Raw genomic sequence first — 24,471 nt, 5'->3', positions numbered from 1 at the left:
AAAAATATTTTGTAGTTCGCCTATTTTGTAATTGTCAAATGTAGAGCGGATTTTTTACTCTAAGCGGATGTGTGTGTTAGTTAGTAAATCAAATCATGCTATTTAGTTTCATATAATAGAATTATTAAATGTAAAATTAAATCAGATTCATTATTATAACTGTTTTTTACTTAAAACTATTTTGTAGTTTGTTTGTCTATTTTGTAGTTGTCAAATGTAGAGCGGATTTTTTACTCTAAGCGGATGTGTGTGTTAGTTAGTAAATCAAATCATGCTATTTAGTTTCATATAATAGAACTATTAAATGTAAAATTAAATCGGATTCATTATTATAACTGTTTTTTACTTAAAACTATTTTGTAGTTTATTTGTCTATTTTGTAGTTGTCAAATGTAGAGCGGATTTTTTACTCTAAACGGATGTGTGTATTAGTAAATAAATTAAATCATATTATTTAGTTTTATAAAATAGAATTATTAAATGTAAAATTAAATCAGATTCATTATTAGAACTGTTTTTTACTTAAAACTATTTTGTAGTTTGTTTGTCTATTTTGTAGTTGTCAAATGTAGAGAAGTGCTTTGGGAACACACATATATTTTGGACTTACAAATGTTGTGAATCGCTAAAGAACGTCCGTATTCCTATTTTAGTTATAATAAATAACAAAACTATTACTTTTCTTCTTAGTTCTTCGATTTTTACGTTAAACATTTTACTATCGACAAATTTTAACAAACAAAATTTATTTTCCATCGGAGAAAATCCACAGTAAGATGTCATTAATTCAGTTGGAAAAGCTTAAAAATCCTTAAAGCCAAAGGATTTCGACGCTTAGGAAGCCAGGCGAACCGTTCATATATTATTCAGCTGGCGTTCAGGAGCGTAAATGAAAAAGTTTTTGTATCCAATGACTATTGGAACACCACCAAAATACTGGTGAAGCCCGAAACTTTACGAATCGAAGCGAAATTACGAGTTGGACAAGTTGTTACGGCTTATAAGGTATTCGATACGAGTCTGTCGCAAGGTACGGAGATTAAGGAAAATACGGCGTCTTGATCAGTATTTAGGTGAATATGTTTTGGCAAACGCTGACCACGACTTAGTGAAAATTAAAAATTTAGTAGGATTTTGTTTTTACTAGGAATTATGATTGCTTTAGATACTGTATAGATTTTACTGGTGGTAGGACCTCTAATGAGTCCGCGCGGGTAGGTACCACCACCCTGCCTATTTCTGCCGTGAAGTAGTAATGCGTTTCGGTTTGAAGGGTGGGGCAGCCGTTGTAACTATATTTGAGACCTTAGAACTCATATCTCAAGGTGGGTGGCGCGTTGTAGATGTCTATGGGCTCCAGTAACCATGTAACACAGGTGGGCTGTGAGCTCGTCCACCTATCTAAGCAAAAAATAAAAATAAAAGATAAAAGATAAACAGACAATCCACCTGATTTTTGGTTCTGACTAGATTCTGATCCTATAAGCATTACAACATGAATTTTATCACCTACCTTGAGCTGTTAAGATGAAATCACAATACCGGACAAACGACTGCTTCGCATCAAAAATAACGAAGATGCACAATCGAAGAATCACCTTGTAGGTTCACAAATTTATTGTTTCAAGTTGAAGCAAGACCAGACCCTGCACAGCATACTGTTTTAAAATTACAAGAGTCACTAGAATAAACTATACATATTCCACCGTGCTCGCTAGATTTAGCCTCAATCGATTACCATTTTTTCCGCAACTTAGACCACTTCACATAAGCAAAAATGTCTCGGGAAGCGATGGAAAATGCCGTCATAGATTTTCTAGATTCAGAGTTATATAGCAATTGTTAAGAAGAAGCCTTCCCTTAAAAGTAAAAAATTTGATAGAAATAAGTTCAATTAAATAAATATATATTCTTTTCTGGTACAAAAGGTGTTTGGCTTGTTTGATTCCGAAATCGAACGCTTATCCCCAATAAAATATGCATTAGCTACTATTCAGAATGGAAAAAAAGGAACGTTGGAAATTTTACTACCTATTGGAAATTTTGGAGCTTGATCTCAGGGAACGTTTGGAATAATTGTATCTATGGAGACTTCGGTTTTTTTCTGGTTTATGTACAGTAAGTACCTTTCATATGGGGAAATTTCGAGCATTTTTTTTAAGTCCCTCATTTCCTTCTTGCTTTATATTGCCCGCCATTGAACTAGATGTAGATGAGACAAGGCCGTAATTCTTTTTAATGTATTCTGTAAAGGTTAAACAGAAGCGGCTTGTAAGGTCATTGGCCTCATAGAAAAACAAAATAGAAATATCTTTAAGATCACGAATTTCGCGAAATTCACTGACTTTTCAGCTCCTTCAACGAGACGAGCACAAAACTATATTCATCAAACCGAATGAAATCTAATCGAGTATTGGATACTCGGCTCAGTGAGTAAAAAGGAATCAGTCGGAGGCGGTCGATTGAAAAGTTTTTCAAACTTGGACTGCTATAATACGGACTGAACAAGTGAAAACGGAAATTGCGAGACCACTGATCTGTTTCATAAGAATCATTGGACGTATCTGTGAAGACGGGTATATTTTCTGTAACTACTCGGAATAAATAGCTTTAAATTTTAAGAGACTTTCTGCGTGTTTTAGATTTAATTTTCAGGAAGATGTGTTTTTTTATTGCTTAGATGGGTGAACGAGCTCACACCACACCTGGTGTTAAGCGGTTACTGGAGCCCAGAGACATCTACAACGTAAATGCGCCACAATGTAACTATACTTGAGACCTTAGAACTTATATCTCAAGATGGGTGGCGCATTTACGTTGTGGATGTCTATGGGCTCCAGTAACCACTTAACACCAGGTGGGCTGTGAGTTCGTCCACCCATCTAAGCAATAAAAAAAAACCCACCTTGAGATATAAGTTCTAAGGGCTCAAGTATGCTCCACAGCGACTGCCCCACCTTCAAACCGAAACGCATTACTACTTCACGGCAGAAATAGGCAGGGTGGCGGTACCTACCCATGCGGACTCACAAGAGGTCCTACCACCATTAAAAATATATACTGTGGTCTATGAGATTTTCCGTAATTCCATTAATTCCAATCTGTAACATAAAACTCGGTAAAAGATAATTTTTATCATGTAAACCTAAAAAATCTTTACTTTTATCGTCTAGTCGGTGCAGTGATTAGTGACTCGTTACTTGGAACAAAAAAATCGTTCTATTTCCGACTGGATTCGGTGTATTCGTTGAAGATATTTGCATTAAATAAGAAGCTTACCGCCCACAAGATATTAAGTGGTTATCCGAGCCCTTAGACGTAGCAACGTGAATGCCGCCACCCACCTTGAAACATAAGGTTGGAATCTCAATTGTATTCGATAAATTTTACTAATTTATATCATATTCTGAGTATGTACACACGTACGGAGTCTTCATTCCCGCAAAGAACCAAAGGGAAACGGGGGTGACTGAAAATCAGCGCTGTTCAATTTATCAACCTTGAACAGCAATAGCTGAGCCACCTCCTTTTGCCTTTTTCTCTTTTTTTGCTTTTTTTTTTTTGTATTTCATTTTATGATGTGAAAGGCAATAAATGATCTTTATTATTATTATTATTATTATTATAAAAGCTGTATGAACTTTTAAAACGGGTACGTACGCATTCGGGCTGAAAGAAAATAATTCTTAGAATCCGCTTAAAATTTAATTGATAGTATAAAAGATAACTAGTAATAATACTTATTCAATTTTATCTAGCACTAGCTGACCCGGCAGACTTCGTAGTGCCTCAATCAATAAATAAAAGACCTAAACTTTTCTATAAAATAAACTTAAAACAAACAAAAGGAATCCTTCCGACGGGGGCCACATCGTAGGAAAACCAAAATTGTTATTTTTATTTAATTCCGAGCATTTACATATTTATCTACCTTTTAAACCTTCTCTGGAATTCAAAAAATAATTCAAGACCAAAATTAGCCAATTCGGTCCAGCCGTTCTTGAGTTTTAGCGAGACTAACGAACAGCAATTCATTTTTATCTAAACTAAAATAGAATGGAAGAGCGATTGGTTTATTTTTCAAAATACAAATGTAATTCTAATTCAAACTTTCGAGACACCAGATTCGATATAATGCAACTTATTTAAGTTATTCATGAGAGAGCTACCTACGACTTACTCTAATCCTCTTTCGGAGGAGTTCTTTTGACTTCAGAAAACACTTTTATTTTGATTCAAGCATCTCCTGAGTATTGGGGCAAACGACCTTATAATTCAACAAGAAAGTTTGGTATCGATAGTTTGTCTTAGTTTGATTAGGAAACACTGAGCAAAATATATTTAGATTAAAAAATGTTATTTAGCTTAGAAACTCAAATTTTAAGAAGTGTTACTTGAATAAGGTATGTTATTTTAATTTTAGAACAGTTTATAACGCGCTTATCCTGAGCCCACATGGGAGGTTTTTTATTTATTGCATAGATGGGTGAATGAGCTTACAGCCCACCTGGTGTTAGGTGGTTACCGGATCCCATAGACATCTATAAAGTAAATGCGGCCACCCACCTTGAGATATGAGTTCTAAGGTCTCAGTATAGTGACAACGGCAGCCTCACCCTTCAAACCGAAGCGTATCACCATCATTAATGTTTCTCCAACAAAACGAGCATTCCTTCTTATTCAAAGAGTGGAACTGCTTTTATATAATACAATTTTACTGAAACATCGACCCTGTGTCCCATGAGAGATGACCTCCGTACTCCAGAAACCATTTGACGGTTGGTGGTAAAGATTAAAACGGTTATGTAAATATTAATATTCTCTTTTTATTATTTGATACTGTCTGTAATTTTATGTACGATTCCTTAATTTTAGAAGTCGTTCAAGGTAGACATGTCGTGTGAATTGTACAACCAGCTTAAGCATTAGTGAGCATTTGGGAAATATTTTTTCGTTCCAGTCTCAATAGCAGGTAGGGTAGTCCTATTAACTATATACTAGAGGTCCCGCAGTAGTCGAAATTCGACTATAATTAATTGGAATTGTAAGTTTGTACACTATTATGATTGTATTTTATACTTCTATAATCTCAAATTTCGCCAAGATTACACTATAAAAAATATTAACAAAGACAAACAATATTTAATCTATTCTCAATTTGAAAATAGACGTCAAGAACAAAAGTTTGACAATAAATAGTATGCATGCGTGTGTGCGTCAAATACATGTTATGTAGTGTATGTAATATTTTCTTTATCGATTTAACGTATCTTTTATGAATTATTTAAAAAAAATATTAGCATTGTACACTTCCTCTCTATATTCTCTATAAGTGTGGAAAATTTCATACTCCTCCGTCCGCACAATTTTCGTAAAAAGGGATACAAAGTTTTTGCTTCACGTATTAATATATAGATAACTAAAATATATCATAAAATATGTCTGCAGTACTTAAAAGACATAAATGGCCTATAGTAACCAAATAAATGAAAAAAAAAAGATGTGTGGTATCGAGGGACACCCGCGGATAGAAACGAAGTTCCATATTATAAAAATATTAATTTTAAGTTCTATTCGAAATTCGATGTATGAAGAAAATTATTCGAGTATACATTTTTTATTATGATTTTTTATAAAAGTAAAAATTGTCCCAAGGGTCAACCAGTCCGCAGTGCAATGGAGCAGCCTCGCCCTGGGGGAACCGCCTGCATGACCACGGTATCCCTCTACGCCAGGTAAGAATGATTTAGCTAGAGAAATACTAGAACGTCTATCATCTAACTCAAGAATGGAAAAGCTCCTGAAGATGATGGTATAACAACTAAGCTATTGAAAGCAGAAGAGATTTACGGAGCCGAAACGTGGACACTCACAGTACGGTTGGTCCGTCAGCTCAAAGTCGCTCAGCGAGCCATGGACAGAGCCATGCTCGGAGTTTCTCTGAAGGATAAAGTCCGGAATGAGATTATTCGACAGAGAACTAAAGTGATCGACATAGCTCAAAGAGTCAGCAAGCTGAAGTGGTAGTGGGCCGGCCATATATGCCGTAGGACTGACGATCGCTGGAGCAGACGGGTTCTCGAGTGGCGACCGCGCAGCGGAAGACGTAACGTGGGACGCCCCCTGGCTAGGTGGTGTGATGCCCTCCATACGGTGGCCGGCAAGAAGTGGATGAGGAGAGCCGCAGACCGGGCTTAGTGGTGTGGATTGGGAGAGGCCTAAGTCCAGCAGTGGACGACTGTGGGCTGTTGATGATGATGATGATGAGAACGTCTATCAACAGTGTAACATCTCGTCACCGCGATTCAGGAACGTCTTACGTTACGGACGTTCTTTCCCGGTTAGGGTACCCCTCCGCACCGTCCCATAAGGAACTTCGTTCCAAAACCAGAATATTTTAAGCGATTTACCTATACAGTCAAATATGAAAAAGTAATTTAAATCCTTTTAAGTCCTTCAAGCATAATCATACTTCACTCTGCAGTCACTTGTACTAGGGAACGTGTAATTGAATTAAATTTTCTATCTCGAATTCAACTCCGAATAGCTTCCTTAATAATATAAAATTTGCTTTCGAAGCATAAGCACAAACACATTTAAGATTACTACAACACCGAAACAAGCATTGAATGCTAAGCCGAAAAAAATACACGGAAAATATTTTCTTAATTATACAGGAAAAATCCCTACAACATCGCTATATGTTTCATCTGAACCAATTTGTAAGCCAAACATGATTGTGCCGTTTTTCCTAAAATTACCCGCGCAGTCCTCTTTTCAATTACATCAGATAACTTTGCGTGGCTCATCGCCCGTTTACGACAACCCAGAGTCCGAGACATGACATTAAAACTTTTGTAACAGAACGACCAACATGTTTCAGCTTTATGAGTTTTTGTTTGGCCCATTAGAATTTATTATGGGGCAATTTTGAATCGTAAAATAGCGGTAATTGCGTGGATGTCGCTTGTCACATAATCAAATGAACTGCCCATGAAATGTTGTCTATCATTTTATAGATTTCTAAATCAATAATTAATACGTGAAGCGAAAACTTTGTACCCCTTTTTGCAAAAATTGCGCGGACGGAGGAGTATGAAATTTTCCACGCTTATAGAGAATATAGAGAAGGAGTGCAGAATGCTAATATTTTTAATTATGCATTAAAAATACATTAAATCTATAAATAAAACATTCCACAGCAGTATTATATATACGCGTGATATATACTTTTTGTTTATTGCTGAAGTCTGTCGTCTAATTGAGAATAGATTATTGTCTATATTGTAGTCTTGACGAAATCTGTGATAATAGAAGTATAAGAGTCTTTGACAATAGAACCGTAATAATGTTCAAACTTATAATTTCAATTAATTATAGTCGAATTTCGACTACTGCGGGACCACTAGTATTTCTAAAATATTAACACATTGGCTGCCATGTAGGTCACCGGTGCCCTACGCGGCGCACTGAAGTAATTATGACGATTTCTGTTACTAAGCGTCTCGATTGCCTAGCTATGCCTTCTTTTGTTTTTAATGTATGTTTTAGTATTTTAGGTTTCTCAGAAATAGATTCGTTCTAAGTAAGTCGAATTCGACTTTGGGAAAGTCGAATTCGACTTTCCCAAAGTCCACTAGATACTCCGGCGCTATAGTAACAACAGAAATCGACATAATTACTTCAGTGCGCCACGTAGGGCACCGGTGACCTACATGACAGTCAAAGGGTTAATAAGTTGTTTTGTTTCTTTTGTAAATGTACAAATAAAGAATAGAAAATAAATGTTACAATAACGATATTCAATTGTATTTTCATTGCTTCATGTCCGTATTTGTGTTGTTAAAAAAAAATAACTATTTTTCACCGCTCTCTTTTGACAGCCAGACGAAAAACCAGATATAACGCTAATCCCTCTGGCCTGTAGCAGGCTGTAGTCGACACCTAAAATGAAAACAAAAAAGGGTGCTTCGTTCCTAGTCCCGACTTAAAATGCACTGCACGGAAAATGGTGAAAATTGACACAATATTTCTTTATACTTTTCACTCAAGAAATAAAAGACGTTACATAAAAATCAAACAATGCTTTATTTTACAAATACTACCCCAGTCAACTAATTTACGCTACTTTTATCCTAATTTATATTACAATTGGAGACAGCAATAATATACAGAAAATTTTCAACATTCAAATATAACTAACTATAATTTAAAAGTATAAGGCACATTAATTTTTTTTACTATATCAATTTTTAATCGGATATTACAATTCTATAAATAAGCTGAACTCTATTTACATGTATTTTAAGTTTATTTACTAATCAATTTGACACCGGAATGATAAAATGGCATAGAAGTCGATAATACTACGTTATTTAATAATACAGATATTTGCGAAAATTTGAATAGTATACTGATTTAAAAAAAAAAAAAACTTCTTATTGGAATTTATAAAACAATTTTTAATTTTAACGTCATATTTTAAAAATTAAGAAAAAATATTTTTGTTTGTTATGTATGTGTAGATGGTACTTTTCATCATCGCTATATTCCAGACCCCCAAATATTTCGGGTCTACCACGATAAATAATTATTTTATTACTGAAAATTTATAAAGGAGACGAAAAAAAAAATATTACCATTTGAAACGTCAGTATTACAAAATGAAGTCTTAGGGTTTCCTTTTGAGTACATTTACTGTGCGTAATCTGAAAATAGGTCGGATATTGTTTTTAAATAAAATAAACTTTTGAACATACCGTTTGGAATAATATACGGGAATGCTAAAATCGTTCAAGGAGATTCGAAAGATTATAGAAATACTTAAACATTATATTGGATAGCACTTTCAAAACAATAGGAATGTAATTAATTAAATTCTAAAAACATTCAGTCAGTTTAAAAGAAACGTTTCTCCTTTACAGAAAGAAAATAAATTTGTAATTAAAAAAAAAAGTTTTAGAATTTTTCAAATTACAAATCATTAAACCTAAGAATTTTTTTAAATCTATGCGAAAGTTTCCCTGCTATATGACTATATTTAATTGTAACATCAAAGAAAATAAAGGAAAACGAATTTATTTAGTAACATTTATAAAAATCTTAGTTACAATTAACGTGTTGTTTTTTCCCATTGAAATGGTGATAAGAGAAATATTATCATTCAGATTTGAAAATGAGCGTAGAACTCGAAGACATATTATGACTATTATTTAATAAAAAAAGAAAACCGGATATATTGAAATGAAAATCACTATCTACCAATAATTACATAATATATTAAATTTATGATACTAGTTATAATAGGTACTGGGTATATTTTGTAAATATTTAATATTAACATTAAAATCATTTATTTACACACTTTTACAATTTTGTATTAAAACCTAAGTAGTACATTAATACTTGAATACAATACCTCAGAAGAGTTCTTTTACGATCATAGAATTAAAAATGTACAAAATGAAGTATAATTAATTAGCTATTAAAATTCTAAACATTTATAAAGATATGTTAGTTTGATATGAAATCCGAAAGAAACATCCCTAAGAAAATTCCTGTTTGAAATTTTACGTTCTTCTCTGTTCGTCGCGAAACTAATTTCAGACATTTTATTTAGAATTAAGAATTAGGAACCTAAATAAAATAATTACCTAAAAAAAAACTTGCATCAGTCTACAACTAGGCCGAATATAAACTCTCAAACAACAAGAAATAGCAGCAACAACAAATCTTAATAAAGGTTTCCTTCATTAGATTTACATACATTAAAAATTTCAAAATACATATCAAACAAAATTGCACACTAGCCATACATCTTAAATCCATAATCAACACGAACCAGTAACACATACAGAAGCAATCATAATTGCGGGTTCAACTTCCCTGAACTTAATCCATTTTATTATACATTACAAAATTTCTTGTCTCGCAAAGAATTTATTCACTAAGGGTCTTTCTACACAAAGACAGTTTCTCGAATAAAAGCAGGCGAAAACGTTGTATACGATGCGACCATACGTGGGCACTTGGCACTACTTTACTGCGGTTCTTACGGTCATATATAATCTCATATCAATCAGACGAAAGACAAGAAGACGACAACAGATAGATACTTCCAAATGGAACTACTGAAATTCATAACAATGTTATATTACAAGACAAGAGAATATCCTAATATTTGCGCTTGCTTGTATTCGAGAAACGATTACATAAACCAGGCATAGCTCTGGCTGTATCAATTAGTAAAACTTTAAGATATGATGACAAGTCCATAATGTCCAGTAAATCGTACGTCTACAATAAGAACGCCAATAAAATTCGTCAATATTCACTAGAACGCAAAAGTTGCATTTGACAACAAGTGATCCTTATAACACAACTACGTCACTCACTCAAGTCTTTATCATCAAGTCTTTGAATCTTAAATGAATAAGATTTCTTCGTAGGCCTCTGGCTACTGGATCTCAGCTATAAGTTCTGGACTGAGGCGCTCAGCATTGAAATTCTCCATTGTCCATTTCTGCCTGTCTTCTGATTCTTTGCACGTTTCCATGGTGATCTTGTCCTTATTACGAGAAATAGCCATGCATTTCTCGCTTGAGCCATGTTTTAGTAGCTTTGTCTGTAATTTTTAAATTTAATTTATCATACTGGTGCTAGGACGTATTTTGAGTCCGCACGGGTAGGTACCACCATCCTGCATATTTCTGCTGTAAAGCAGTGATGCGTATCGGTTTGAAGCCATCGTACTGTTACAACTGAGACCTTAGAACTCTTGTCTCAAGGTAAGGGGCGACATTTACGTTGTAGATGTCTAAGGGCTCTGGTAACCACTTAACACCAGGTGGATCGTGAGCTCGTCCACCCATCTAAGCAATAAAAAAAACATACGGACACTCAGAATGCGAACAGTCTTACTGAGCTACCTCAATGTCAACACATAATCAATTTTACTAAACTTCTTTCTTTGTTTTTCTTTAACACCCCTTTATTATGCTTAAGCCATTTGTCATACATAGAATAATGAACGTTGTCAAGCAAACAAAATACATGTACCGAAAAGTTTGCAGCATACATACAATTCAAATAGCTGGGTTTATATCAAAATACTGTAACAAAGGCAACCGATACTCACATTAGGATCGTACAACCATAATTGATTTCCCTTAGCACCGTGACAAGGGTACAATACAACATCGTGCCCGGAATAGTCCAAGCAAGTTTCATCGCGACGTATCTCTCCGTTTTTCGAATACATCCAGTACTGTGAATTATATTGATATAGCGATTTAACATTTTATAATATTGGCCACGATTCATATTCCCAATTCAAAATTAATATTATTGCATTATCTTTTTTTTTAATTCATTATTGCATTATCTTTTTTTTTTCAATGCAATTCAGACTTCAACTCTATGTTTCGTTAAGTTATTTACATTGCTCATTATCACGGGCTATGATTACTAAATGCCATCGGTAAGGTCATTCGTTAGCTGGCCTTTATAAATATATAACAAAAAACCCCTTTAAACCACAACTTTTAGAAGATATTTTAGTTTTTCAGAATACATAGAATAGACTAAAAACAATGTGAAATAAACAGCATGATTTGAACACCTAAATATCAACTTAAAGTTAGTAGTTTCAGATGGGAATGTGGGTTTATATTTTGTTGTATAAATAAAATTTAACAGAATAAGGCAATGTATGTAGTTATTATAATCATTGAAAATTACACACCACCACCACCCAAATGAAATCAAAAAAGTATAAAAACTCACATAAAATGAACAACATGTTACTTTTTGGAGATGTATATAATATACGAACTAAATACTATGATACAATATACATAGCGGCAGTACCAATTTTGAAGGATTCTTTAGGCTTCCGAACGTAGCGTCAAAATTATGATATTTCCCTTTTAATTCTGATAGGTTTTGCATTAGTACTGCACCTAATCATGCATATAAAGATATAGTTTAAAAAACTGGCAAATTTTTCAACCGCCTATATTTAATGATGTGATGCAAATTAGTAAATGCATGAATTTATAAACTACTTGTAGAACTTACCCAAAAAAATAACGAACCATAACACCGATCTATTAAAAAAGCAAAAGCAGGAGAAAACATAAGAAAAGAAATTGCGCCCTTCGACAAACCTGGTTTCCATATTCCCCGTGACAAGGCCAAAGGTTGACCGGTTTCTTCATATCTTCAGGACCAGCCGCCGAATCAATGCACATGGTCGATGGAGGGTTCGCGATCTAATGCCATTTTAAAGTTAAGAAGGCGTGCTATAAGCAAGCGTGCTCAAAAATATAACCACTTGACAGTTTGACAGAAAAAAATTACCAAGTGATTATATTATTCGGATCATGATAATGATGATGGCAAAATATCAAAAGTCAAACTGCTAAAATACTCATTCCACAAACATGAACAAAAAACAAATGTTTTCAAAAACCCAGTTTTCCCAAATCTTAATCGACGCAAAATACTCCTTGTACCTGATTACCACCACCTCCGTGACATTTGTGGAAAAAAACGAATTCAGCTTCTTCTTGATTTTCATCTACTGTTACTCCGTCGAGGCAGTAGCGACGATAGAACGCTCTGTTTCGGATCTATTAGTGATTGTTACAAATAAAACGTGATGACGTGCTAAATTTTACCGACGTGCAAATACATGTGCAAAACGAAACCTATCAAGAAGGAGGACACTCCAAAAATGGTACTGCCGCAATGCGTCAAATCATAAACGACAGAAGACCTGATTTCCTCCCTGTCGGTGGCACGGGTAAAGTCCGACTGGCTTATGGTGATCTGACTTGCGGGTTGGAGAGTCCAGACAAATCTTTTGGAAGCCAATATTGCGTATCTGTTCGGGATAAATTTCGAAAAATCCTCATTATAAATAACACCTGTTTGTTTATATCAAAGGTGCCAAGTAGTCAATTAATTTTCCAGTTTTTAAGGCATGTTTTCTAGATGATAAACAAAAAACATGTGCTCCATCTTGAACAGCTTAAAAATTAAAGATTTTTACGAAACAGATCTTAAAACTTCTAATGTGAAACTTGTAGTTGAGTTTTGTGAGTCTTGTAGTATCTTCAAAAGCCTCAATTTGAAGTTTGTATTTCGTTGCTTGATTCGATTTAGAAGTTGAGTGCCTGTTACTTACCTCTCCATGAGCAACCGATTCTCCAGGGATAAACAATTCCGGATAGATGTTTTTCAAGTACCATTCGAAAGATTTGCAGCCGAGATTTTTTCTCAGTGTTTTGCGGCTGCTGACATCACCGTAGTCCCCTTTATCGTTACCTACACGTTGATAATAATATTTGGCGTAATCATCGAGCCAAACCTGAAATTTTAATATTAATCTATTTTAATAACTGAAACATATGATTAAATAAGAAATTAAGTTACAGAAGATTTATTTTTTTAACATCTACAGTAAATCAGTAACATTATGTTAATTTTTTCATTTATTTTCATCGTTTAATGAAAAAATTACCTCTGCCAGTCTCACGGAATTCTTTTTTAAAACATTAACTCCTGTTCGCCACTTGTATGGAGATCGTTTTCTAAAAATATGTCCAACGTGAGAGCACGGCACAATTTCAAGAGTTCCTCCACACATCCACGTCTTAAAAGATAATTCCAAATTTTCACCGCCCCAAATATCGAATCCGTTATCGTAGGTTCCAAGTTTTTCGAAGAACTCCTTATCAATCGCAAAGAGGCCACCGGCCATAGTCGGAGACCAAACCGGTTCTGCTGTATTCTGATGCTTGGCGCGTTCCTTCGATGGTACCGGATGCCAATTAAACTGTAAATTCCAGTCGAAACCACCAACGTTGACAGATGAAGAATCCCTATAGTGATACTCCAGAGTATTGTCATCAATTACATCAATGACAGGACAGACGACGGTCGTTTTGTTACGCGCGATCCTATCAAGAAGGGGCTCCAGCCAACCTGTACCAAAAAAGTGACATTAGTCTTTATTTATTGATGCGTTTGGTTTAAGTTTGCTTGAAACTGTCCATACCTTCAGTACATTCGCAATGACTGTCGAGATAGGTTAGAATAGGGGCGGTCACGTATCGGGCGCCGATCAATCTGGCCCTGATTAAGCCTTCACGGCGTGTTGCTCTTACTATTCTAACCTTGGGGAGTGACGACATATAATCGTCCAGTTGCTGCATCAAGTGTGCTGAAAAATTTAAACAATTTGTTTTTCTCTGTAACTCAATCAAATACAACAAACACAAACAAAAATCCTTACTTTGCATCGATGATTACCTTTGACAAATAAAATATTGCCAAAAACTTTTTAAAACATAATAAACCTTGTAACTACAATACTAATAAACAATACTTACGCATATCAGAAAAATCATCAACAAGTATGATTTCTTTGATCAGATGCGCTGGTGATCGGTCCAAAACCGAATGCACAGTTCTCAACAACACTGACCACGCTTCATTGTGGAAGCATATTACGACCGAGGTCTGTGGTAAATCTTCCAAATACCTTCCAGGTTGCTTGCACCTAAAATTTATAAAGTAAATGGTCATTTTAAGTTTCTATTTTTTTCAAAGGTTAGAAAATTCTTTTATTGAACACCACTAGCAAAAAAGGATTAAGTTCGTTAATAATGAACAAGAGTGTTATATTGGGAGGCCTTATCCCTTAAAATGATATTTCCTAGGCTACCTTTTACGGAGTATACTTATTTTGTACAACTGATGGCGTTTTGGGAAGCTATAGATATTAAGATATGAAAACGATGTGATATTTGATTTAAAAAAAATTGTTACTTATTACAAATATGTTTTTAAGTACTGCATATGAATAATTTCAATAACATTGAATATTTAATTGTATACCATAACGTATCGAATATACTATTTGCACCATTATCGAAAACTATCAATTCAACTATATAATATAAAACCTACCACTCATCTCTAGGATCCGGTAATTTCCTCCTGATCGATATAAGATCGCTCACATATTGATTGAATGCGTTCTTTTTCCAGCCCTCGGCGACAGCCTGTTTTGTTTCTTCGGTTAAGTTCTTTGGCAGTACGACTGGTTTGCCAAGTTCACCGGGAGCATTGTCCGAACCGGGCGCAGCTAACACGCCTAGACCTACAGGATGCGTACGATTATCGATAATTCCATCTTTAAGTGCGACCAGTTCATATTTAAATAAAGAATTACCGGTTTGTTCACATAGTTCTGTTAGATGTATTCAGTTTACAAGAAATACCACATTAAACGTACATGTTAAAGAACAAATTGCAATTTTATAGTTATTTTTATGCAAAACAAGTTTTCTTCTTTTTTATTATTATTATTAAGCAGGCATGATTACGGGCCGCTTCGAATTAAACTGCTACTGTTTTTAGCAGAATATTAGAGGATGATTGAAACCATTGACATGACTTGAAAGACATGACATCGAAGTCTCAGTCTACATAGAAGCATGGTACTTACCTGTATGGGCCCACAATACTCTGTCTCAAGCAAATTTAAAATTTGAGTGATTTTACAGATTTTTATTTTATTAAACGACTATTGACATGATTAATTCATTGAAGTGGTCTATTGGCACGGATTATGAACCTATTAAATATGTTAACCACGGTACGGTTGCATTTCTCTTTCGGAAGGGATACTCCGGGTATCCTTGGATTAAAATATCCTTCGGGATGGTTAAGTCTATTTAATCAAACCAGCATATATATTATATATTACATTATAAAACAAAAACATAAGCTAATAGATTACCTTCGCTCCCAGCGATTCGACCGAGCCAATCAACCCGCGATCGTGCTGTGATAGACAAACGCAAATATTCATGCACATTGTAAAAATAAACTCAAAGCAACAGAAACAATATTAAACACATGCAGAAATGAAAACGTAAATAGCAAAGTATATAAGACACTTAAGAACAATAATGGTACATTAGATGTAACAGTGAAACATCGTTATGACGCAAGGGAAAATCTGTAACATTTACCCTCATTAGCATCTCTATTGCATGTATTAGGTGAAAGACAATCGTAGTCGAAGATTTGAACGGGAATGTAACACAAAGGGAACATTATTTTCACGAATAGAGATATTAAGTCTGTAATCACGGAAATTTATCTGAAACACACACCACGAAACATCTCGGAGGTATCATTTTGCCGCCAGTGAATTAACGCTTATCTACATCAGCTTTGATCGCGATTTAGCCAAGGATATTTCTTTGAAAATCGTTTTGCAAGAAATGTTTCACTGTTGATTTAATACAAAAAAGGGTGTTTGTTATCTAGCAAGAAAATTGTTTAGTAAACGATGTCACGATGATACGTCGTCCTTATTATAAGCTATGGTCTATTCTGATGTCTACAGTCACGTAACCCATATACACCTACACCGTTATGACTACATGCAACTTTAATATGTCAGACGTACCGTCCGAGAGATTGTTGCCATACGATTCACTCTTCCTTCTTGTCGACGTAGGTTTGGCCATTTTCAACGGTTTCGCTTCAGCATCCTCGTATTCAACTGGCTGAGCGCCAATAGCGTTCCGTGAACCGCCATTTGTAGTTAACAGGGCTATCATAAACCATAAAGCTGTCAGTATGAGAACAGCTTTCAGTATCAGGGTTCGCCTCCTCAAGAAGAACATGCTGTAGTATTTCATATTTGTTAATTTCATTTATTTTATCCTAGTGAGTCTTAACTCTCTTAATGCATCTCAAATATTTCAAGTTGTTTTAGTGTACACTTTCTAGTTGAGCAATAAACTATATTTAAAATCACAAAAGGTGACTAGCTTCAAAGATTCGGATATGTTTTAAGTTTAATATAACTTTGCAGATATGCTTCTTCGATATGAAAAAAGCCTTCATTTGTTTTTACATGGCTCTTTCAGCTATAACTGAATTTTGAGCGTATAAGTTGATTGAAGTTTTTCTTGGTTCTTTGATTCATCGCTGTCATTTCCAAATTATTTTGTCCTCCATGTCAGTTAAGGGTTTGATCTGGGGACAAAACAAAAACATCATTAACAATCTCTCGGTGTGAACAAGAATACTTTAACCAAGTCAGTTTCGGAGCAATTTACTTTCAATTTTATTTTCGTTTCGGAAATCAAGATTAGCGATAACGCAAAAGCGGCCACATCTAAGAAAATTACTTTCCAGACGGGTCGTATAATTTTGACAAATGTTAAAGGCACTTTAGTGACTAAACATTTCGCGGGGGAAAGTTTTTTTCGCAAAATCTACTCCAAAGGTTAGTGGAAAGGTAATTTCGTTTCCAAAATCGTTCGGCCCTTTCGTGAGGCAAGCAAAGTTTCCAATCTTGCCGACAGCCATTCAGTTTTGGTTGTGAGCTGTAATCCCGTAACGCGCTAAGGATTTCAATATTAAATATTTGTACAAGATTGGTACAAGAATGAGCGTATTAATTTATTGTTAAATAGGCTATTGACGATTGAGGTTTGTTGATGATTACTATGCCAGAGAATACAATTTTTTTTTTACATTTCACATTTTCTATTAAATTATAAGCAGATCATTCCTTAAGCTTTTTTACATCCATACAACAAATACGGCCACGAAAAATCCTGAAAAGAATCCATAAAACATAAAAATGTCAAGATGCTCTTACTGAAGAACAAACTTAAAACCCCCTTATTTTAAAACATTTTATTCAGTGAGCAAGGGGAATTTCAATAAAATTTCAATAGGTGCCTCCGGACCGAGGAATGGAAATGAGTTGACGCCGAGTACTTTGGGCCTTCGTAGGTGAACCGACCTGAATTTTTATATTGCACACGGATGCTTAACCTAATTCTGAGTTTCATCTCTTTCGCTATCCGTGATGTTTTCATTAAACTTGTGCTAAAGTAGGCAACGCTGTTATTCCTCTTACTCTTTTAGCGTCACGATATTAAAATATTTCACAAATTGTTTCTACAAGGCAAGTTCATACCAAAATAACAGTATTTTGGTATACGATGAATTAAATAACCAACAGGGCAGATGAATTTATATTACAGCAGTTCAACCCACGATTCATTAGAAGAAACGTATATCCTGATCCTAGGATGACGCTTCTCCGGTAGAAATCATCGAGTATCATGACCATCGAAAGATAGGACCAACGTAACTCCAATACAATTAAGGCTTCAATCTCTCATAAGGCAGAAACGGAAGCTCATCTTACGCTGGTAGGTATGGCTATTATAAAATTGTCGTTTTACTGTTATAATATACCGTCGTCGCGTCGAGAAATACCCGTTTTAAGTCTAGTTTTAGAATTCAAGAACTCAAACGTTACTTCAAAGACCAAAGAAGAAACGACCAAATTTATAAAAGGTTTTTTTTTATCGATATGTGTGGATTATTTGTTTATATATCTTATAATCGATATCTTATAATCGATATCTTATAATCGATATCTTATAGTCAATATCTTATAATCGATTCCATTTTGTTAATGTACACTACTAAAGTGCACTCGACGGTACAGTAATTAGTGCCCTTGATTGCTGGGCCGAGAGTCGTGGGTTAATGTAATGTATGTATAGATTTAAATGCATATAAGTATTTATATCATGTCTCTTGTTATCATAGTACAGGAAATTCTAATTTATGAACAGATAAAGGTGTGTGAGCTGCCAAAAAAAAAACTATTGCAATAAGCTTGTTTTTAAATTTGTATTACAGTTACAATACCTAATGGTTGTAACACTGATGTACAACAATATGCGTACTACATATCTGTTTTAAATTAATTTGACATGGTAATTTTTTCATTAATCAAAAGAGACTTTACCGAAGCAATGTTTCAAGTCTATACAGGAGAAGAATCCATTAAATATAACCTTATAGATTAGCCTCGAACTTCTTTCAATAAACTAAAGTCCCTCGCATAGTTTAATCAATCAAATCTTTGTATCAAAGATAACGAAGGTAAGGTTAAAACTTCTAACACATTGTTTTTTTCTAAAATAATCTCTATCAACACTCACCTCAAGACGAACACCTCAGACTATTGTTTTTCGGATTAACGAAGCCTGCAACAAAGAAGAAAAAAAAACTATTTCAAAAATCAAATTACACCTGCAAAACGGAATCGTCGAAGAGATAAAAGCCAATAAATCGGATAAAATCTTTACGGCTTCAGATTTAACGTAAATAACACTAAACGACGGTCTGTCCGAATATCTTAGACGACTATCGCCGTAAATTTGTTAGGGCACTTTCTGCGAAATTACCTGCTATTCGTTTTTCGTACTTATTGTCGTGTGTAAATTATCTGTAAACTTTGTTTCGTTTTTGGTCGATATTCAATAATGGCTTTTATTAATCTCGTTTGCAAAACTTGATACGTGAATGTCCGCCATCCACCATTGGATTTGAATTTTGGGTCTCAATTGTAATTACGCAAATCAAAACTTCTTCATCGGGGAAGCCATTTATAACACGAGTAACAGCAAGCGTAAAACCCGTTAAGCCAAGACGACTCCAATGTATGTTGATATTCAGACAGATAGCAAACAAAAAGCCAATTGCTATCGGATTGAATTCAGAGATTGCAAACAATTTAGCGAAGCCTTCCCAAAGGTTAATGACTAAAGACTCTTCCGAGGTCGAATTTAACTAAAAAAGGTATAACTACTGATGGCAACCCTAATCAGGCACGATCGCTTTACCAAGCATCCATATGAGTTACTAATGAAATGTTAATAGAGATAGATAGGAGAGCAGCCTACGTCCTACTAGGATGTTAAGCATTGACCGGACAACATTTCACAGAATCCCGAGGTCGTCATCTATATCAGAGAGCTAATTGACTTCTTTGAAGAAATTGGATGGCAAGAGTAGGATTCCCAACAAGATACAGAATAAACACGTGGTCGTCAAGCTGCGTAGATTAGATCCCAATCAAGTATCAAGTTTGTTCATATTTAGTGAACGATTTAAAGCGAAAACCCGAAAAATTGTAATTGTAAATTGCGGTGGGATTTTAATAGTACATAATCATTGCCATTCGTATCAATCGCCAAAAATTATTAGTTTTATTACCCGTCTTTTTTTAAATTTTATTTTATTGCATAGATGGGTGGACGAATTCACAGCACACATGGCGTTATGTGGTTACCGGAGCCCATAGACAACGTAAATGCCGCCACCCACCTTGAAATATGAGTTCTAATATCTCAGTATAGTTACAACGGCTGCCCCACCCTTCAAACTGAAACGCATTACAGCTTCACGGCAGAAATAGGCAGGGCGGTGGTACCTTTCCGTGCGGACACACAAAAAATCCTACCTATAGGAGTTACGCAAATTATTTTGCGGGTTTGATATTTATGATATGATGTTATTCCTTCACCGTGGAAGTCAATCGTGAACGTTTTTGTTACGTACCTACGTATTTCATTAGAAAAACTGGTGGTTTATATCATGGTCTTCACGGCGAACGGTTTTTATATACCTATCTGTAGTTCCAGATTTTATATCGAGAATCGTCTCAAAGTTAAAAGGAAGGTTATGAACGTCGGCATTACAAAACGTCATTCCAACGGAAACTAACTATTCTGTGTATCATGTCGGGCGACATTGATCTCCTGCTGTCTAAGTCATTTAGCGGCTTATACCTTGTGGGATCAGGGCATGTCTACTGTTCAAAACTAAAATCAAATATTTATAAATTGAAGGAAACGCTATGACCACAGCCCTTACGTGCTTACCATGTAAGCCATGTGTGTACATTTTTAATTTTAATTCCATCTTGAATTATTTTAAAGGCTTATTGCACAATATCATTCCAAGATCTCATCCTCGTGATTCTTAATCATATTTTAACTAAATAAATTGTTAGTAGTAACTTTTAATAGTTTATTCATTTCAATATGTAAATTTCATTAATTTTAGCTTCTTGTTAAAAAGTTTTTAGCGTAAAAGTGGTTTTGAACTTCTAATAAGTCTTCGACCTCCGAAACAATCCTTTGAAAACATTACAGCCACGAGGAAAGTAGGTTAAATTAACCACGACCGGATGTAAAAATTCCGTTTTTACCGAAAAGAAATTCCTCGATTTTAAAAATAATCCAGCCAAAATCCGCCGGAGACGAATTTATGAGCTGCTTTCGCGATTTAAGCCATTACAAAAGGCATTTAAATTTTATAAAGTATTTAAGAAACATTCGTAACATTTTTATATTTTTAGAGCACGGATAGAATTTACATAAAAATACATGAATACATTCAATCATATTATTTATGAACAAAAAAAACAAAATGTGTGCAATTCACACGTGGTAGAAGTGAAACCTTCCAAAATTAAAATACAATTATCCTAAAAGTCTTAAGTATATGTAATATTTTGTCATTAGTAAATAATTGTAAGGTAGCGCCCTCTGTGAATTGATATTTTAATTTCACGTATAATCCTAAATTAAAATTCACTACAAGAGCTTTCATACACACGTTAGTATTAAAAAATCTCACAGATGGCGCTGTATTAAATAGTATGTATATTTCTGTCTCATTCTTTGCTGGCTTCATCCTACACATTTTTGTATTTGTGTCTCTTACCTGTCGTTTTTTCCGTTGCATCCGGTTTGAAATCACAACGATTCTAAAGAAGTTTTCACTTCAAAACAACAAAAAATCGAACAACAGTTTAATATCGCTGTATTTTCTTTGTGATGTGTGCTTTACAAAGCAAGGACTGTTCTCTAAAAACACACAAGCCTTATGTTTGTGCAACAACTTCGCAATGTAAATTTTAATGGTCCTCCCAACGAACGAAACAAGACTGCGTTTCCCGTGATGCTCGCATTACAAAGAACAATTTTAATTAAAAACAGCAACGACTGTGTCACAACGCAGAGCCAACTGACTGCCATTTACCGTTTGAAATATTTTGCATCGGTTCGTGCTTTGATATCACAGTGGATTTCTGTTGTCAGCAAATAAAAATAATGACTCGACAGGATTAATTATAAATATTTATATTATGTATATTTAATATATGTATATTTTTATTGCATAGGTGGGCGGACGAGCTCACGACCCACCTCCTGGTCTGAGGTGGTTACCGGAGCCCATAGACATCTAAAACGTGAATGCCATCACCAACCGTTACACCATTAAAGTAACCTTGAGGGTTTGGAAGACCGGGGAATTCAAAATTATTTTGAAGCTAGTGGAAAATTATCCAATTTAATTGAAATTTGTCGCTCAGCCAGCCCAATTTGTTATGTTGTCCAATCTAATTTACGTCTAAAGTTTATACGAAGATCTAAAATTTTGAATTCCCAAAACTTTCCACCTCACAATAACACCGTAATACGAGATACTTTAATAAGGCTTTAGAAGCGTATTCCTCACCGACTATTAACTTGAAGAAAAACTTACTTTAAAATCACCTTATATTATTATAAATATTCAAAGATATCTCGCGCCCTTAAATGTACAAAGGCAAGGTAAGTGACACCGTTAAACCATCTTGAGCTGCAACTGACGCAGTATCTCGATCATATACTTTTAATACTAGTGTTTTAGCGCCTTAGCTAACTTCTCCTAACATTCTTAGCCTTTGTCATGATTCTTAAGGACGTATCGGATAGGTTTTTTATATATATTTTTATTGCTTAGATGGGTGGATGAGCTCACGGCTCACTTGATCTTAAGTGGTTACTAGAGCCCATAGACATCTACGACGTAAATGCGTCAACCACCTTGAGATATAAGTTCCAAGGTCTCAAGTATAGTTACAACGGCTGTCCCACCCTTCAAACCGAAACGTATTACTGCTTCACGGCACAAATAGGCAGGGTGGTAGTACCTACCCGCGCGGACTCACAAGAGGTCCTACCGCCAGTAATGAATGCCCTTCACTGTATTTCAGAGATTTGGACGTTATGTTTCAATATATCGTAGAATGCATGATGTGGTAGTGGTTTTCTTAATACGCTGTTACTGCCGAATATCTTTGAACAAGATACGACCTTTTACGAGTAAAAATTGTATTCCTATCGTCACTAATGTTTAGACAAACGAGTTGATAATTTTATTTTATAACTTTATTTACTAACGTTACAGTGAATGAATATGGAATTTACTAGATTTAAATATTAACTGCGGTTTTATAAACGAGTACGTACAGTAACCGTGACCTAACCGGGATCCGGTGGCGCGACACACTCCGCCCACTAAGCGAGAGATTACACCCGACTGACAGTTCGAATGAATTATGTTCTGAACAAAACCATTTTGACATAGCTGAGCTCTGTATGTATATATGCCTTTTTTATGGAAAATTAATTTTGGTAGATCACTGGTCAAGTTTGGTTTTTAAGTCATCATGGCCTAAAGGATCAGACGGTCCGGTGCATTCGTATTGAGCGATGCACCGGTGTTCGAATCCCAGGCGGGTACCAATTTTTCTAATGAAATACGTACTCAACAAATGTTTACGATTAACTACCACGGTAAAGGCATATCATCTTGTAATAAAAATCAAACGCGCAAAAATATAATTTGCGTAATTACTGGTGACAGGAAGGACCTCTTGTGAGTCCGCACCACGGGTAGGTACCACCACCCTGCGTATTTCTGCCGTGAAGCAGTAATGTGCTTCGGTTTGAAGGGCGGGGCAGCCGTTGTAACTATACTTAAGACCTTAGATTAAAATATAAAAAAAAGCTCACAATAATTTGAATATCAATCACCGCGCTTCTTTTCGTGGCAATGACCATTGTGCTGTTTAAATCAAAGTATCGGCAGAGTGATACCGTTAATAATTAACATATCTCCCAAGGACAAACTGTACCAGAGTATTAGCACGATTACGAATGGTTCTCAAGGTGAAGAACGTCATTAATGCCGTGTCGGACTCAACTGCTCACCTTAGCTAATAAATTAAGCTAGAAAATTAATGATTGCGCCTTTGTTGTAAGTTTGTTTTGCTACTTTTTACTGTACAAGCTGTTCGGTCATTTTACTCTATTGTAAAACAAGTGACATATTCAAAGACTAATAGCAGAAAAAGGATTTAATCTTGTTTGATACTATATAGTTAATATGACGTATTATTTAGTTGGTTACGATAGCAGATTTAAAAATAAAATCACCTCATAATATTTTGTGTATTGTAAATTTTTTATGCATTGTTATTAATACGCTTTTATTAGCTTCAGACGTATGTATGTATGTAACGGAATCTTTGAACATGATTTTGACCCCCTTCAAAACAACGGATTAACTCGAAATTTGGTACATTAATTAAGGATCGATGACAATTCAATATTAAAAAAATTAGAAAAAATTGAAATTCAACTAAAAAATGAAAATAAATAAAAGTTTAAAAAAATCTAACAAAATACGCTTTTATCGAAAAGCGTGGGTGTATGATATCAGTAATTATAA

General features: G+C 34.8%; 1 protein-coding gene and 1 long non-coding RNA gene across 19 annotated transcripts in view; one reads left to right on the top strand and one right to left on the bottom strand.

Moving 5' to 3' along the window:
- The first annotated feature begins 545 nt into the window (after window positions 1–545).
- On the top strand, window positions 546–8,083 carry LOC101736308 (uncharacterized). Of its 3 annotated transcripts, XR_009973639.1 has the most exons (5): window positions 546–1,073; window positions 1,929–2,118; window positions 2,353–2,576; window positions 5,656–5,735; window positions 7,884–8,083. It is a non-coding gene; the product is annotated as an uncharacterized LOC101736308 (long non-coding RNA). The 3 variants fall into 3 exon arrangements; XR_209671.5 differs by lacking the exon at window positions 5,656–5,735 and having other exon boundaries at window positions 550–1,073; XR_009973638.1 differs by lacking the exons at window positions 5,656–5,735; window positions 7,884–8,083 and having other exon boundaries at window positions 550–1,073; window positions 2,353–2,621.
- Window positions 8,070–24,471, bottom strand: part of LOC101736088 (putative polypeptide N-acetylgalactosaminyltransferase 9) — a 203,057-nt gene continuing 186,655 nt past the window's right edge. For 5 of the 16 annotated variants that reach the window (XM_021346651.3, XM_062669677.1, XM_012688635.4 and 2 more), the window contains 11 exons: window positions 19,062–19,106; window positions 16,490–17,064; window positions 15,812–15,856; window positions 14,977–15,169; window positions 14,397–14,566; window positions 14,063–14,227; window positions 13,526–13,989; window positions 13,190–13,372; window positions 12,779–12,886; window positions 11,138–11,266; window positions 8,070–10,624 (listed from right to left, as the gene is read on the bottom strand). In XM_021346651.3, coding sequence (XP_021202326.1) covers window positions 10,457–10,624; window positions 11,138–11,266; window positions 12,779–12,886; window positions 13,190–13,372; window positions 13,526–13,989; window positions 14,063–14,227; window positions 14,397–14,566; window positions 14,977–15,169; window positions 15,812–15,856; window positions 16,490–16,739 — 1,875 coding nt within the window. In that variant the 5' untranslated portion in view covers window positions 16,740–17,064; window positions 19,062–19,106 and the 3' untranslated portion in view covers window positions 8,070–10,456. Of the gene's footprint in view, window positions 10,625–11,137; window positions 11,267–12,167; window positions 12,273–12,778; window positions 12,887–13,189; window positions 13,373–13,525; window positions 13,990–14,062; window positions 14,228–14,396; window positions 14,567–14,976; window positions 15,170–15,811; window positions 15,857–16,489; window positions 17,065–19,061; window positions 19,107–24,471 lie in introns of all 16 variants that reach the window. The other 11 variants (XM_004924075.4, XM_012688639.4, XM_012688637.4 and 8 more) reach the window with 7 other exon arrangements.

Source organism: Bombyx mori, chromosome 8 (assembly GCF_030269925.1).
Source record: "Bombyx mori chromosome 8, ASM3026992v2".
NCBI lineage: Eukaryota > Metazoa > Arthropoda > Insecta > Lepidoptera > Bombycidae > Bombyx > Bombyx mori.
The sequence above is the reverse complement of the archived record's forward strand: the minus strand, read 5'-3'. Positions and strand labels throughout refer to the sequence as shown.